The following is a 17,803-nucleotide window of genomic DNA, read 5'->3' on the forward strand; positions in this document are numbered from 1 at the left end:
CCCATATTTCATTAAAAACGGTTCAAAATGATATTTTTGACTTACGGTGTTAAAAACATAACGGTGCAATTGCCTCCGTGGCAAAAAATGAATGATGTGTACAATTTGTTGGTTGGTACCAGACAGAGTGTAACGCAGCGGAATAAATCTAGAGTAGCAGAAAGCGTGTTCGGTCACCTTTTTAAAATAAATTGGTCTGTTTTTAGAAAATCAATTTTCTTTCAGAAAACTTATCGAACAGTTGATATGCGTAAAAGATAAAAAATGTAGGGAATAGAAAATTACACGAGTAATTTTTATACTGGTTCAATTCAACAGAATCTACATCCAGTCGTTAATCACTATAAAAAGTGATTAACAGTTCCACTAAAAAGATGTTTCACAGATTACAACAAATCACTAGTGGAAAAATGACATTTTATAACAGACCTATTATGACAAATAAAAATTATCCATCATAATAGGTTGACCGGTGGCAGAATAGTAATAAAAATAAGACATATTATAACGTAGTTTTGTAAATCAGTTATAATATGAAACGCGGTGGCAAACTTGTAAATAATTTTAAGACATATTATAACGTAGTTTTGTATATCAGTTATAATATAAAATGCGGTGGCAAACTTGTAAATAATTTTAAAACATATTATAACGTAGTTTTGTATATCAGTTATAATATGAAATGCGGTTAGAATTTTCTTGATTTATTATAACGGAGTTCTTAAAAATCAGTTATAATATCATTCTCGTTCATCTCTTCTTCTCTAAACCGCGCACTCCTCACTCCTCGAAGAACACTCCTTCCTCACCATCACCGAACCACATCTCGCTTGTTGTTGTGTGATTTGTATACAAAATGAAACATCTTCTCCAAACCTTCCACTCTCTTTCTATCTGAAACTCCCCCGATTCGGCGAATAGGTTTTCATTTCCTTCTATCACTCTTTCCTCTCTCTATCACAGGAAAACCAGATACCATCGAAGCAAGCAAATCCTAGGGTTTCTCACTTCAAATTTGTCAACTATAGCGCTTTCTTTACTTTGATTTTGAATGTAATTCAGATTCATCTCACTTCGCACCTCTTCACTCAACTTTAGGGCTTTTCATCGCTCTCTTCCCCAAAACCCTCTTCCAAAACGATTTGCAATCCGATTACTCGATCTTGACATCGAATCCCGAGATTCACCGTCGTCGTCCTCGTCGTCCACCACCAACCGCGATGCCTCCTCCGGCACTGAGACTGAGGACGGCGTTTTCACCGTCGCCGTGGCACTCGCCAAAGATGCCGCGTTGCATTTTCAGTCTGGCAAGTTCGCCGAGTGCGTCGAGGTCTTGAACCAGCTCCTGCAGAAGAAGCAGGACGATCCCAAGGTACTTGAATTCTCTTTACCATTTTCCCTCGATACTGATCTAACCGGCATCGTTTCATTTCTTTATATGTTGGTTTGTGCTCGTTGTTCTTGATTGACGCTCGCTCCTTCTTTCATGTTTTTATTTTCTTGCTTCTTTGCTTGGTGTTAGTGTTTACTTTATACTAATTAATATGCGTCAGGTGGTTGATCTGTTTGTTCGGTTCTTTATTGATCTGCATTAATATTGCCTTTTCTAAACATTTTTGGCATTTCCTTCTCTATTCACCATAACCAGATTTCAATGTTTTTTAATTTATACTTTTTTATGTGTCTGATGTGAATGTTGGTCCCTCACTTTCAAACTGATTAGTGTTTTTAATGCATATGACAGAAAGTATCAGATGTCATCAATCATTCAGCTCAGCTTTTGCTAAGACGAACATCAACTGATGCAGAGAGAGCACTAAAACATATTGATGAGGCGCTAATGATAAGTTCATACTCTGAAAAATTGCTCGAAATGAAAGCGGAGGTGTTGCTAATGGTTAGTGATTCTTTCTTATAATAAGATGGAATTTCACTAAGCTTAGGTTATGATTTGATGACTCTCAAAATTTGTCTTGAATCTATTTGTGCTATAATTTGTACCAGTTATGTTTGTGTTGGATAACTTTTTCCACACGTATCAGCTTTGTAGATATGACGAGGTGATTCAGCTATGTGACAAGACCCTTGATTCTGTATAGAAGAATGCTTGTCCATCGGATGTTGGTTGTGAAGTCACAGATCTGGATAATTCACAACTCTCAAAAGGTTTCTACTTCAGAATTTGGCGTTGTTCAATGATGCTTAAAGCCTACTTTCACCTACGAAAATTTGAAGAGGGTCTTTCTTTGCTAGAGCAACAACAGGAAAAGATGTATGCCGTAAACAAGTATGTATTACTAACCCCTGACTCATTCACCCTTCTCTGCCTTTCCTCAAATGTAAACTGAAAAGAAAAGGGGAAAATAAAAATGCGAATATTTGATATTCACCCTTCTCTGCCTTTCCTCATTGTCTGTTAAATATCTCGATTCCTAACAAATCAGCTGTTTCAAACTATACTTTTCTATTTTTATCTTGTGAGCTAATTGTTATTTTGGCTATTTACTTGAGTATATTATTTTATTCTAGTATGTCTTTATATTGAGTTCAAACTAGGTGACTGTCATTCTACTCAAGCTCTTTTTTTGTGTGTATGTTTAGGTTTGCTTTAGGCATCAAACATATTGAGTTCATACTTTACTTGGTGAAGATTATGAAATTAGTAGTTCCCTGATTCTTGTGAAGAAAAAGGGGTTCATCATCACCCGTCAGTGGATCAGGTGCTGCAAATTGGTTTGTTGCCTCCCCACCATTGGATCAAAGATATATAGAGCCACTAGAGCAAGTCTAGCAACAGTTCGTTTAGATGAAAATGATGTGAAAGAACCGGAAATGTTACTAGAGGTTAATGAACTGGAAATTATTAGACATTTTAATGTATGAAATGAATTTCATTTTGTTTATTTATTATAAATTGATTATAATACATGTTATATTGATTATATATTGATTACATAAAAAGATAATACCAGGAAATTTGATTGGATGTCAAAATGTAAGCATAATTTTTTTTTTTAAAAAAAACCACCTTTTATAACGTACATGATAGGTAAAAAGAACTACATTATAATATGCTAAATCTATTATAACGTACTTTATTTGTTACGTTATAATAGGTTGAATTTATTATAACGTACTTTTTTGCTATGTTATAAAATGCGCAGATCTACTATAACGCCCAGAACTATGTCCCCGGTTTGTACGTTATAATAGGTCATTTTTGTACGTTATAAAATGTGATTTTTGCACTAGTGAATAGTGAATAAAACAAATAAATAAACCTTCCTCCGATGAACGAATCGGAAGAAGAACACTCTGACAACTCGAAGAGAACCGCTCCGACTATCGACAAACGAAACGTGAGCTTCTCCTATTCACAAGACCAGGCAGAGCACCTTGCTAACTCGAAGAGAGCTTGCTCCGACTATCGACACACGACACGCGAGCCCCTCCTGTTCACGTGACCAAGCAAGGGAACTTGAACTATAGCTTCTGAGAACTTCCTCTGACAAACAGTATTCTGCAAGAGCTTCTGTTCAACAACTTCTCCATTTTGATCTTCACAGAAACCCAATATATAGCCAGTTGTTCTGAATATCTAAGGTTAAGTCTCAACTGCCACGAATAATCGATTATTGTAAGTGATAATCGATTATTCAAGTCCGTTACAGGTTTTTCAAAAATGTGATAATCGATTATATGAGGTGATAATCGATTATTCCTGGATGACTTTGTGATAATCGATTATTGTCATTCCATAATCGATTATTGCAGTTAAAAATGCAAGTTTTACAAAGTTTACAAGACTTTCCTACTATATTTAATTTCTACAAATTGCTTTTAAATAATTCCAATATCTTCTTCAACTAAAACTTCTTGCAGCATCATCAAAACAAATTTCTTCAAGATTTACCAATACTCCTTATTGGTAACACAGTTTTTGATTGTGTTGCAAGGTGAGGTGAATTGAGTTGGCAAGGTAGGTGGAAATGTTAAAAAGTTGAAGTTATTAGGTAAAACAAAAGGGTTAGGGTTTGTGCAAAATCATGTGTAAAATCAGAAATCCCAATTGCAATTTTCAAAATCAAAATATCAGTTCACACTTCACAAAATCATGTGCAAAATCATAACCCTAATTGCCAATTTGCAATTCACAAAAAATCAATTTTGGTGGCTTATTTGGTGAATAATAGGGTGAATCTTCAAGAGGGATGTACTGTAACTTTTTCAAGTGGTGTAATGAAGAAAAGATTAACGAAAGAGATGGTGAAATTGTCAAAGAAAGGATAAAATTGTTAGTTGGAGCTGTGTGTGTTGTTATTACGGTGAACATTGTGACAATGTGAGCATGTTTAAGTTGATGTTCGTAGGTGGGTCAATGTTTACATTAAGGTCTAGGTCAATGTTTATGTTCATGTACTCTGAAGGTGAAACTCAATGTTTACGTTCAGGTGTTTATATGTAATGTTAAATTTAGTTTCCCCTTTGGTCAAAAACTGTGTAATGTGGTCCCCTTTTCAATTTAAAACTATGTACTTTGGTCCCAAATGGATATCAACGAAAAACACATGAATGATATCTGACTTAGTTTCCACCTTCACTCAACCATCTCTGTCCACCTCGACTTCACCATCCACCTCCTCTCCACCATTAGTTTCCACCTCCAGTCCATCATCTCTGTCCCCTCCACTCCACCATCCACTTCCTCTCCACCAATACTTTCAACCTCCACTCCACCCTCTATTTCCACCTCAAACCCTAACCCCCAAATCCAACAAGAACATCAAGTAAGTAGGATAGGGTTAGCAACACTTACCTCACGTACATACGCTCTTCAAATTTCACCTTCAAGGAAACACCACGCCATAGTGATTACAAGACCAATTTCACCAGATTGTTAAACCCAGAAATAACGATAGGATTTTTAGATAAGGGTAATTTGATTTAACTCATTTCATGATGTCATTTTTTTTTAAATTTACACATTCAAATATATAATATGTGTCATGTATTGCAAAAGCTTTACACGTCATTTAGTTTTGGCCACGCAGGCAACTACACCGTTATGTTTTTAACGTCGTAAGCCAAAAAGACCATTTTGAACATTTTTTAACGAAATATGGAGCCTAATTGAACTTTTTTAAAACGTAGGACGACTTTGAACAAAAATCCAAAAACTAAGGACCAAATGATGTATTAAACCTTTTAAAAATAATAACATATAAACTTATCATTAGGATTTTCAGAAAATTCATATAGCTAATTTTGAGCACAAATCAACATTTGCACAAGTTCGAGAATAATGGAGCTTCTATATTTTAAAAGTACACGTTCACTTTTGTTGAAAGTTGACTATGATGTCTCTATAGTAATGAGAATACTAAACACATCTCGAGCAATTATAGATAATATAACACATTTTTTTTTCATTAGTCTTTCAATATTTGAGCACATCAAAATCTTCATTGTCTTCATCATCATCTATTGTTGATTCATCTAAATAAGCATCTATCTCGTTCTTGCCAATGACACATTTTTATTTTGATACATTTTAAAATCCTATAATGCATTACATATTAATTATCAAAAAGAAACTAGAAAAAATGAAAACAATGAACATTAGGTATAAAATGACACCTAAATAAGCATCAAATGCGCATCAAAATCTTCATTGTTTTGATCATCCTGTATTGTTGGTTCATCTAAATAAGCATCTATCTCATTCTTGCCACGATAGATTTTGATTCATTCTAGTATGTTTTAAAATCCTAGCATTACATATTAATTATCAAAGCCAAACTAGAAAAAAATGAAAACAATGAACGTTAGGTATAAAATGATACCTAAATAAGCATCAAATGCACATCAAAATAGATTCAATAGTTGATTAGGAAAAAGAAACACTAGAGATAGACAAGTTCTTTACATATTCTTTAAACAACCTCTTGAACTTCTTTAACACTTTCTATGTTTTCTCTACATAGGTATGATGATCCAATTTTTATAACAATACGTCATAAAACCAACCTTTAGTCGTGGGCCAAGAATAGTTTCAAAAGTTAACCCAATACTATACTTCTTCCAATACTTTTGAAACTTCTCTTTCATATTCTAAGCCATATCCTTTAAGGTGACATCTTCCTTCAACAAATTCTCTTCAATGATAAGTTGAATTTTTCAAATTTGTATAAAATACAAGTTTGAAGTGAGATAAGATGAACTAGAGATCATGTTTGTAATATCATAAAATGGTTCTAAGAATTGACATATTTTCTCTCTCCTATCCTATCCCTCAAGAAGATGGACAATTTTTATAATTTCTATCAACCACTTTGAGAATTTAAAAAGTTTGTATATGATTGCACATTCAAGCATTAAATAGGTCGAATTCTATCTTGTAGTCACATCTAATCTCAAACAATGCTCATATTTATACCATCACTAACACAATATTTGGATTTGAGAGTTCTTCATCCTATGATTAACATATTTAATATTCTCTCTAATACTATGAAGTGCTTTATCAATCACCTTTATATCATCTTGAACTATCAAATTGTATGAGCACAACATCCTACATGGAAAAACTCACAATTACATAATAAATTTCTATGAACATAAAAGTTAAGAATCTTACTTGTCAATTTTCAATTTTTATCAACAAAGTGTACACTTGAACAAATATATCTTGTAAAAGTAATTGCATCTAAATATCACATGTTAAACAAATTCTACTAGGAATCTTAGACATAATTTGCTTAATTTTATCTATTTATTCAATATATTCCTTCTTTTAACTTTATCTATATGTTCAATATATTCCTTCTTTTACATCTGAAATAGTAATGTTTTTATATTTCATGTTTGTATTTTATCCACTCTCTAATTCCTTCATATTCAACAAGCAAAACTGTGTTTAATTACGGCTATTTTTTATTTATAAAACAGTATCTTAATAAGATACTTAGATATTGAATATTTTGAAAATAAAGATTAGAATGCCATCAACCGTAAACATTGAAGATCAAGGCTCAGTGATAGTTAAAAATTAATGATTGTAATGGGTAGTTAGAATTTATGCTTTATAAATATTAGACTTGTATTTTGTATTAAGGATTGAAACTTGAAAAACTTCTACAGAGATTCGATTATTCTTACTATTAAATTACAGTATAAATAATGAAGCATGTCCTTGTTGTAGTTTTTGCCACACCCTAATGGATTCAATGAAAGAAGGAAATGCACATATTAGTACAGTTTGTTCCAGCATAAATAAAAGGATTGATTTCATTGCAGAACTTGTAAGTTACTGGTTGTTACTCATTCCTCTTCCCTTCATCACATGTCTCCTTAGTCCTGGTATATGAACATTGGTGATATACTCTTTCCAATCAATGCTCTTTACATCAAACCCAAATTCCTTCTTTTCTTCTTCAGACATACTTTCCATCAATCTTTGTATGTTACTGTTATCAAACCTGCATCACAGTTCTTGGTTTAAAATCAGTAAACTATTTTACACTGTTATGTATTGTAACATTTTTTGCAGTATCATGTAATCATAAACTGTTATGTATTGTAAGATTCTTTACTTAAGTTATAGACTTTAGTTTCTAATATGTGCAAAAAGTTTACATGAAAATTAATGTTTTTCTTTCTTTCTGCATATCTGAGTACTAGTGCTGCTACCAGTTGAAGAGTGGGAAATGAAATGAGTATATCTAACCTTCCACCATAAAATGTGTATGGTTCATAAATGTTGGCCAAGTACTTGGCTTGCTCCACTGATTTTCTGCACATGTTTTCAAGTTTTTGAGACATTTTCTTCCCCTTTGAGGGTGTGAGACCTCTTTTCTGAATTGCATCTCTCCACAGGTGACCAGAGAATTCTTCTGTAGAACTAAACAACTTCATCAATGGAACTTGAATTGGCCTACCCTTTGAGTCAATGCATGGTGAGGAACTGTAATGTTCATACAGAAGCTTTGCCAGGTCTTGGAAGACTAGGGGGTTCACCACTGATGAAGCAATTTGGTACACATTGATATCTGCCTTCTGGGTCACTCCATGCCTTGCCATTGCTGCTAAGGTTGCATTCACAACCATGTCAGCTGGAACCTATGATGAGAGCAAATGAAGCACTGTTTATTTAGTCTGAGAATTGTGTATTATCTATCAATCTATGGAGTTTAAGAATTGTTTAAATAATCTAATTCTTTAATGTCCCTTACTACATCCAGCACTCCATTTGGATCCACCAAGAAACCTGTTAGCTGACCCTTCCCATAGCATAGAACTATTGGATCCATCATCCTGGTGGATTGAAAGAAACACATTTTAGTTATATCAGACAATTTTAGAGTACATTTTGTTCAGATTCTTCTTCTCAGAAGTCTCACTTTTGAAACATGTTGAAAGGATTTGTCAAGCATTTAAAAGAATTAGAATTTGAAGAAGGAAATCAGATTTTAGATTCTTTTGAGAAGTTATGAAACAGTAACTTCTGAAAAGTTGTTCTCTAAAAGAAAATTACTTTCTGCTATCTTAAAATCACTTTTTTTAAGCTTATACAAATGTTCTCAAGTTCTTTCACTTTTCTTTAATGCAAGAGGCAATAACTCACCTATTTCCTTCCATCCACCCAGGAAATGGTTCACTGAAAGTGCTCTCAATGACACTTGGTCTCATTACAACAACTGGAATATCCCCTCTCAATTTGTCAATCATCATTTCTCCCATAGCCTTTGTGAACACATAAGTATCCTGCCACCCATATCTTCTGGCCCTGTGTTGGAAATAACTCAACAATCAAACCATATTCTGAATTTTAAGATCAAAATCTAAATAGGAGAGTGAACCCTTCTGTTTCTTTCTACTGTTTTTCTTGATCTTATCACAAAATGATAAAAATTGCAAAGGTAAGACAAAAGTTGTTAATAAACTGTCTGCGACCATAGTTGTGGCTGTAATTTTAAGGTTTTTGGAATATCCACAACAGTAATAGTAGTTGCATCAGTCACATTTATCTGTAACTTTTTGTAGCATATGTGATTGCAATGAAGCCACAACAACAGTTTAAAAGCTTCATACGGACACTGAATACCTCTCTAGGCCAATCTCCTTCATCTTCTGAGCTAGTAAGTTGTCTTCAACATCCCCTTTGTAATTTGAAACCAGATTTATTTCTCCTTCAACGTCCAGTGTGGGAATGTATTTTGGTGAAACTTCAGATATGAATTTTTCTTTTGCTATGCACTGTCCAATGCTAAATGGTCTTTCCATGATCCTACCTTGCCTTTGTCCATTGACATATGCTGTAACATTACAAGAAATATTTTTTCATTTTGGTATATACATGTAAATCATACACAGCACATGCATTTGATTTTTAAGCTCTTTGTTGTATTTTTACCTGTCGAAACATGGAGAAAGAGCTTAAGCTTCTTGCACTTTTTGGCAATGTTCATAAGACGGCATGGTCCTATGGTGTTTATGTTGATAGCAGTGTCATATCTGATCACATCAGTCAATGATTAGACAAAGAACTTATCATTGGTGGAGAAGCTTATGGAGAGTATTAGAGGGTAACCTTTCATCAAATGTTGTATTAGCTGCAGAATTTACAATGACATCTACCTCCTCTTCAATAACGTTGGATATATCTTCATCTAGTCCAAGATTATGCTCACAAATATTGCCTACAACAGGAACTAGCTTGCTCAACATAAAGGCTTGGTACGATTTTCCATGGACTTGTTGAAGGCATCTGAAAAGGTCTGTATTTATGATCTAAACCACACGAACAAAATATCAATGAGATCATGAAATGAAGCCATGTACTTTGACAGATGAAAGCTGAAGAAACAAGAGCTTGTTGGCATGACAACATTTTCTACTCATTCCTATATTCAAAACTACAAAAAACATCATCTTATTTTCTGGTTGTTCTGTATTTCCAAAGAATCATATAGAAACAGCAAAAACATGACTATTTCATGTACAAATCTAGAAACAAAGCGAAATTAAAATACCCTTTTTGTAACTATGCGTGAAAATAGTTTTTTCTTTTTTCTCTGAATTTCTAAAAAACCTTACTTCATTTTGCAATCTATCCATAGCAGCTTGCTTATTCTTCGCCTTGATCAGAAGGTACATTTTTCCCACGTCTGGTTCTGTCCTTAGAATCTTCTCAATAAAAACTGAATCAAAGCAAACAAAATGTCACTATATATCATAGTCAAAGCAATTAAACTACTGAAGACTCTAAAGATCCTTAGCATATTATCTCCAAAAATGATTATATTTAACATACGTACCTTTGGCTAGAAAACCAGTTGCCCCAGTAATGAAAAACTTCTTCCCTCTGAGAAATTTGACAATGCCTATTCCATCTTCCAACCCTATCAATGTTGTTGGTGCACCATAAGGCATCAAATCCTTCACAACAATCTCTGCCTGATTTTTCACATTTTGTGACAAGACCAAGCTCCCTGCCTCCATCAGAGTTGCAGCAGTGGTATTATCTGTGCCAACCAATGATGATCTTTCTGTCAACACAGAAGAAAAGCCAGAGGACTTGATCACATTCCCTTCCCCCTGACAGTACACAACACTTGTTTTCCTCCTTGAAGAGTACCACACACTGTTTTGTGGCACTTCAATGAGTTTACTGAGCAAACTTGATGAATAAGAATAACCTATGGACAAGACCCCCATGTCTAGCAGGGAAAACAAGAATCAGAGTCCAGAGCAAAAAAGGAAGTGATTTCTAGATGTTGTGCAGTTAAAAGTGGTTGACTTGAACTGAACCAAAAAGAAAAGCTAGTAAACAAACTGAAGTGTATAAGATAACAGAAGGGTTTGGTTGGTTTGGTGCACAAAAAGAATGAATGCAGGGAAAAGAAAGGTAGGGTGGATTTAAGGATGAATAAGATGAGAGTTAGGTGCTTATAATATTGTTTTTGTGAAATGAAAGAGATGAAAAAACTCTCTTTTTGCCTCATTGTTACACCTCACATCACATGCAGGCACCTACAGCTTAGAAGAAGGAAACACTCTTTGTTTCACATGTTTGATTTTTTCTCTTCTTGGTAAGTGGTGGTTTTCTGTGATCTATGCTTTGGTAGAAAATGTAGCAGAAGAAAGGGTGTGACAGTGTGTGAGACACTCGTTTTGGTTTTGTTTCCTCTTTAGACTTAACTATATTTTTGTCTTTTTGCTTCTTCTGTTTTTTCACATATGTAATATTTTACAGATAATCATCATGTTGGATCATACACTAAATATTAAACCTTTTTTGCATTATTTGTTACTTTAGATTTTTACTTTTTTCAAATTTGATCTTTTTCAACTTAAATATTGATTATTAATGGATGATATAATACATAAAAAAAACAAATTGAAGCTTTAAAATGGGTAAGATTTGACATGCCATCTTGAAAAAATGCTTTTGATGAGAACTAAGATGTACCATTTTTGTAATATGTTTTATAATCACCAAATTTGTAATATTTCAACCTTTTATACAATATTTTGCCAAATTCTACCTTAGCATCATTATATTTTCAAAGTTACATATTAATGCAAGAACTGCATGTTTATACTTTATTACTAAATCAAAGTTTAATAGTCTAATATAAATAAAATATGACCAAAATCAAAAGCGCGTTTGTAGTCCAACGGTTAGGATAATTGCCTTCCAAGCAATAGACCCGGGTTCGACTCCCGGCAAACGCAATTTTTCAAAACACATTTTAAAGTGGTTTAATTAATGTATATTTAATTTAATTTTTTATCTAATTTTTTTCTTTCTAAATTGTATGATTCAGTACAATTAAGAAAACTATAAAACCATGAAATCTATTTGATATTTAATGGATTATAATGAATTTTATGTTTATTTATCTTGAATTATAATTTCTAGGGTTAAATATGTTTTTAGTCCCTAAACTATTGACCGTTTCTGGTTTTCGTCCCTCTTCCAAAGTAAGGTACAATTTAGTCCTCAATCTTTAAAAAGTTTTTCTAAAGAATGAGGACCAAATTGTACCTTACTTTAGAAGAGGACGAAAACCAGAAACGGTCAATAGTTTAGGGACTAAAAACATATTTAACCCTAATTTCTATAACAGAAATTTGCTTTTACATGAGTTTTACAATTTTAAACAAAAAAAGTAAATAACACATTAAATTACATATCTACTCTAAAACATTAATAAAGTTTTATCTAGTATACGATTCTATTCAATGTTTGATAGGCTGAATTAATCAGTTATATAAATTGGATTATACGAGTTAATGGTTAAAATATGTTTTAGTTCGTTAATTTTTTAATTTCAGAAAATATTTTTTTAATAATCAAGAACTAATGAGTATGACTAACGAACGTGTACTTCACAAATTATATGTGTGACGAAAATAAGATGAGAACTTGTGTGTTTTTAATTTTTTTTGTCTAAAATACTTTTTAATCCTTCAAATTTACGTTAAATTTTGTTTTAATCTTTTAAATTTTAAAAATTGTATATTTAGTTCCATAGATTTAAAATTTACTTCATCAGTTTCTCAATTTGAAAAAGTACATTAATATGCTTAATTTAAGATTTAATTAAAATTTTTCATCTTAAGTATAAAATAAATTTATTATATTTCCTTACATTTTTTCCTTTAACATACTTTTGATAGAATAATTACTACTGTAAAATTAAAATAAAGAATGATACAAAATATTTTTGTAAGTGATTTACTTAGTCTCATAATAATATTGATGATATTATATTTTAGGAGAAGGACATTAAAAAAGATATTTATTGTATAATAAAATTCAAAAGTGATTTCTTTTCGAAATAATTTGATCTTACTGCACTGTATTCTAAATGGGAAAAACAATCCTTGTAAATTTAAATATGTACTTGTGTGATCTATAAACTTATCTCTAAACATATATTCTAATGTTCTTAGAATGAAAATCAACCTATATAACTAAATATTAAAAAAATTATGCCTAATTTTCACTATTTAAGAATTGATATGATTTATTTTTACAGAAATAATTAATATGATTGACGTTTTGATAAGACTTCTCACTAAAAGCAATAAGGTGAGTTTGAAATGTGGATATTTTTTCACTCATCTTTACTGAATATCCACCCATAAAATAAATAAAGTTAATGGTACCATTTTCTTTCGTGTGTGTCTATCTATCTATCTAAATATATATATATATATATATATATATATATATATATATATATATATATATATATATATATATATATATAATATAAAAAGTATATATATTAAATTATACGGTTACATAATTTTAAATTATATGTAAAACGATGCTTTAATTCTATAGAATCACAATAGTGTTATATAATTCAATGGTTATTGATAAAAAAAAATCAATAATTGAAAATTGGATTGATTTATTGATTAAGCATTATACAATCGTTATTAGAGATGGCATAGGAGTTTTATTCCTATAACAAAAACGCCATACCCAATTTAACCTAGTTTTTTTAAGTTAAAATAATAATCAATAAATGAGGTTTTTCTTTGTAATTAATGATGTGTCAAAGTCATTGCAGAGAGCAGATGAGATTTTGCAATATCATAATGGTCAATGGGTGTTGGCCATAGATTGAGGAAAAGGACTGCGATTTAAAATGAACCTAAAAAGGAGACTTATGACTTTAAACTTTAGTTAACAAGCTTGTAACTTTGGTGAAAATGTTCATATTTGTTATTTTTTTTATAAGAGATAATTAGTTTTAAATTTGTGTCTAGAATTGATGTTTTGTATGTATTTTTTATGTTAATAAATATATATTATATTAAAACATATTTAAAGATATATTATATTAAAAGATATTTACAAGTTGAGAAAGAAATGATAATATTTTTAAGTTAATATATATATATATATATATATATATATATATATATAAAGAGTAAATTTTGTAAAAATTAAAAAGATATAACATGTGAAAAATATATGGAATAAACTTCCTAAAAATACAAAGAATAAATTATACAAAAATACGTTGAGTATATTTATTATAAATACAAATTAGGGTATAAATATATTGGTTTAATGTGTATTGCTAGATTCGTATGATCAATATATCGAAAAGTTCATCTAATATTTAATGTTAGATTCGTCTAATTAATATATGAACACATGTAAAATCCGAGAAAATGTAGAGCTGGTAAATAAGACTTGTGTATGTTTTTATTAGAATTTGCATGAGTTCACAAGATGTGGTGTAGCTTAGTTGGTGAAAGCTCTTTGATGGACTACGTGGTCACTTGTGCAAGTCTTGAGTAGAACATAAAGAGAGGTTTATGGAAAACCTTTGCTTTTATTTAGAAAATAGAACGTAGCAAACCAATTGAGATATTATAGGAAGCATTAAGTAAGTGATTTACTTTAGTTAAGAGAATTTATTTTAAGAAAACTGGTTTATGCTTGATTTCAGTGTTTTTGTGCAGGTTTTAAGGTGAATTTAGTGAAAGAAGTGAAGAAGGAGAGAGATGGAATCAGAAAAGTCAACCAGTCAACCAAAAAGTCAACTAGTCAACCAGAATACGGAAAAAGTCAACCATACGAGTTTTGGGCCAATTTTCTGCGATTTTATGATCTGTTTGGGCTTGGACCCGTTTTCTATTATTTTTATGTCTTATTTAAAGACATATATGTCTTAGGGTTTGGTATCTTTGGCAGAAACAAAGCAAACACTCTCTCTTCCACCCCTTTGAAGGAGGATCTTGGATGCTCCGGCTACCTCTTCACATTTCTAGGGTTTTATCTTTCATTCTTTCATTATTGTTCATCTAGGTTCACCATGAATATGGTGAACTAAACCTTGTATGTTTGTTGGGGGAATCAATGTAATCTTTTGAAGCTCTCATATATGGAATTTGTGCTTGCATCTTAATCTAAGATTTATGCTTTCTTTCATCATTAGTTAGGGTTTTTCCTCTTTGCTTAATGCTTGCTTTGTTTAACTCAGTCAATGCATGATTATTGATTTTGTCGATACGGGAACGTACGGGGAAATCTAGATCCGGGGAATTTCTCCCAATAAGTATATTGGTTGCCTTAAGCTCCTGTGCTAAATAAACTAATTATTAGGAATGCTAGGAATCGTATGAACTCGTAATTAGGGAGAAGCCTTCTTGAAAGGTAATTTAGAGAGTGGCATTAACAATGATGAATTGAATGTTGAATTCCTAAAATATATGAGAGTGGATAAGATGAATTTGATAAACCCCAACAACATATTCATTAATATAATCCATTGAAAGTGTTTGTATTTTGTTTTAGCCATTGATCAACCTCATGCATACATGTTTATTTTCGTCTTTTGCATAGTAAAATCCAATTATTTTGTTCTTAAGTCTTAGCTAATCAACAAATCACATAACTAAACTAGGCCGTGAGTCCTTTGGGAGAACGATACTTGGTCTTACCGAGTTTATTACTTGAAACGATTCGGTCATACTTGCCGATTGTTCAACAAGTTTGTGACATCATATTTTGGTGATCATAAATTTGTCCATCACACGTAAAAATTGAAAGAAAGAGAAATAGAGCATTGTAGAGGGATGAAAGATGAGAAAGGAATTTTTAGATATGATAGCATAAGTGTGAGAGTTTATCCTAGAATTGACCAATGTATGAGAAGTTGACCTTAATTAGTGTATTTATAGTTTCATCTTATGTGTATTGTTAGACTCGTGTAATATTTTTTGCAATACTCGTCTATTAAATGTATGAAAAAACTTTTTTGATGTGTATTCTTAAACTCGTCTAATTAATGCATTTACAAATTCTTCTAATATGTATTGCTAGACTTGTCTCATAAGTATATGAACACACTCGTATACTACTAGATTTGTCTAATCAATGTTCAAACTCGTCTAATGTGTATTGCAAGACTCATATAATCAGTGAGTGAACAGACTCGTCTAATGTGTATTAATAGACTTATATAATCTATGTATGAAAGAACTTGCTTTTCTAAACTCGTCTAATATATTTAATAGACTTTTCTAATCAATATATGAAATGTCTCGTTTAATGGTTTTTGCTATACTTGTCTACTAATTGTATGGATAAACTCGTTTAATGTGTATTGTTAGATTTGTTTAATAAGTACATCGATAGACCCACTTGATGTTTTTTTGTTATATTTGTTTAATCAATGAATGAAATTACTCGTCTAATTTGTTTGTTATACTCATCTAATTAGTATATAAACGACTCGTCTAATGTATATTGTTAAATTGGTATAATGTGTATTGCAAGACCCGTTTAATAATTTTTGTTATATTCGTTTAATTAATGAATAAAATGACTCATTTAATGTTTCTTGTTATACTTGTCTAATTAATGTATAGATAGATTAGTGGACTTGTCTAATTGTTTTTCCTATACTTATCTAATTAGTGTATGGACAACATTGTCCAATGTGTATTGTTAAACTCAGTATAAATATTTTTTATAATCATCTAATGTGTGTTTATAAACTCATCTAATCAATATAGGTTTAATGTATGCTTTTATATTTATTTAATGACAATATAAATACATAAGTGATATATTTTAAAGCAAGAAGTTTGTTAGTTTTTACCTTTTTTGTTTTGGTCTTACTAAGATTATTACATTTTGAAATTAAAAATAATAAAAAATAAATTAAAAAAATTTAAAACCAAAATTATAATATTAAGATGTATGATTTTTTATTACAAATATATTTTTTAAACATTTGAAATAAAGTATTAAGTAAATTACAAATGATAATATTAAGTAATGTAACTCTTTTATTACAAATATATATTTTAAACCTTAAAATAAATTATTAAATACAATATTTTAATTTATTCTATTTTAAATATAATTATTTAAAATCTTATATGGAGTTTTATATACATATATCATTAATGCTCATCTTTATTAGATAAAATTAATTTAATTTTTACATACTAAAAATAAAAATAATATTTATATTATTGTTCAATATAAAATATAAATATATTTTTTTATTGGTAAATTTTTTATGATAAAATTATTTCATCAGTTTATTTTATATTTTATTATCAATAAACATATATTATTTTTTAAATAAATATTATTTTAAGAAATAAAAATAAAATATATTTTTTATAAATTTAATTTTATTAAATGATTAAGTAATTATAAATCATAAAGTAATATAAATTATTCTTTAACGTAATAAATATATTGAAAATATATAAGAATTTTTTTTTAGTAATAGTTAAAATGTGTGTAAGCATTTATATGTTTATTTTAAAAAAGTTATTTATATGTTTATTTTAAAAATCAATTTACTTTAAAAGTAATTTTTAAGAATACAATAGGGATTAAATTTTCAATTTATTATTTGAAAGAAATTGATGTAAGAAATTCTGTTTGTTTTATAAGGATAAAAAAAATTGATTGACAAAATAATTTTACCTTTAGATAACAGTAAGTTTGTAGAAGATTAGACTGTCAAATAAAAAAAAATATCAAATAAAGCAAACAATTAAATAGTGTTAGTTATTTTTCGAAGTCTCACACTAATTAAAAATAAAACCAATTTATAATATATGAGTGATGTAAAATGTGACATCCCAAAATATATAGCAATATATATATGTAGAATGCATCGATTATAATAATAGAAAGCAGTTAAGGGTACACAATAGATAGAATTAAGGAGTACAACTATCCAAGTCTGGCTGAGAAGTTTTAAAACTTAAGTACAAATTCATAATTCTCCAAAATACAAGACTA

General features: G+C 30.4%; 1 protein-coding gene, 1 long non-coding RNA gene and 1 other non-coding gene across 3 annotated transcripts; 2 read left to right on the forward strand and 1 right to left on the reverse strand.

Moving 5' to 3' along the window:
* The first annotated feature begins 775 nt into the window (after positions 1–775).
* Positions 776–2,851, forward strand: LOC148194133 (uncharacterized). The gene is made up of 4 exons (XR_015781400.1): positions 776–1,372; positions 1,745–1,897; positions 2,043–2,287; positions 2,602–2,851. It is a non-coding gene; the product is annotated as an uncharacterized LOC148194133 (long non-coding RNA).
* A 4,219-nt stretch (positions 2,852–7,070) lies between these two features.
* On the reverse strand, positions 7,071–10,914 carry MS2 (Jojoba acyl CoA reductase-related male sterility protein). Its single transcript, XM_047315455.2, has 9 exons — positions 10,317–10,914; positions 10,096–10,199; positions 9,590–9,789; positions 9,413–9,513; positions 9,104–9,314; positions 8,624–8,785; positions 8,232–8,313; positions 7,727–8,118; positions 7,071–7,478 (listed from the first exon to the last, which is right to left on the reverse strand). The coding sequence occupies exons 1-9, from the start codon at positions 10,714–10,716 to the stop codon at positions 7,307–7,309; spliced, it is 1,824 nt and encodes a 607-aa protein (XP_047171411.1). The 5' UTR covers positions 10,717–10,914; the 3' UTR covers positions 7,071–7,306.
* Positions 10,915–11,664: 750 nt separating this feature from the next.
* Positions 11,665–11,736, forward strand: TRNAG-UCC (transfer RNA glycine (anticodon UCC)). The gene has a single exon. It is a non-coding gene; the product is annotated as a tRNA-Gly (tRNA).
* Positions 11,737–17,803: the final 6,067 nt, after the last annotated feature.

This window comes from Vigna umbellata, chromosome 8, assembly GCF_029865625.1.
Source record: "Vigna umbellata cultivar VRB3 chromosome 8, Vumbellata_1.0, whole genome shotgun sequence".
In the NCBI taxonomy this organism is placed as follows: domain Eukaryota; kingdom Viridiplantae; phylum Streptophyta; class Magnoliopsida; order Fabales; family Fabaceae; genus Vigna; species Vigna umbellata.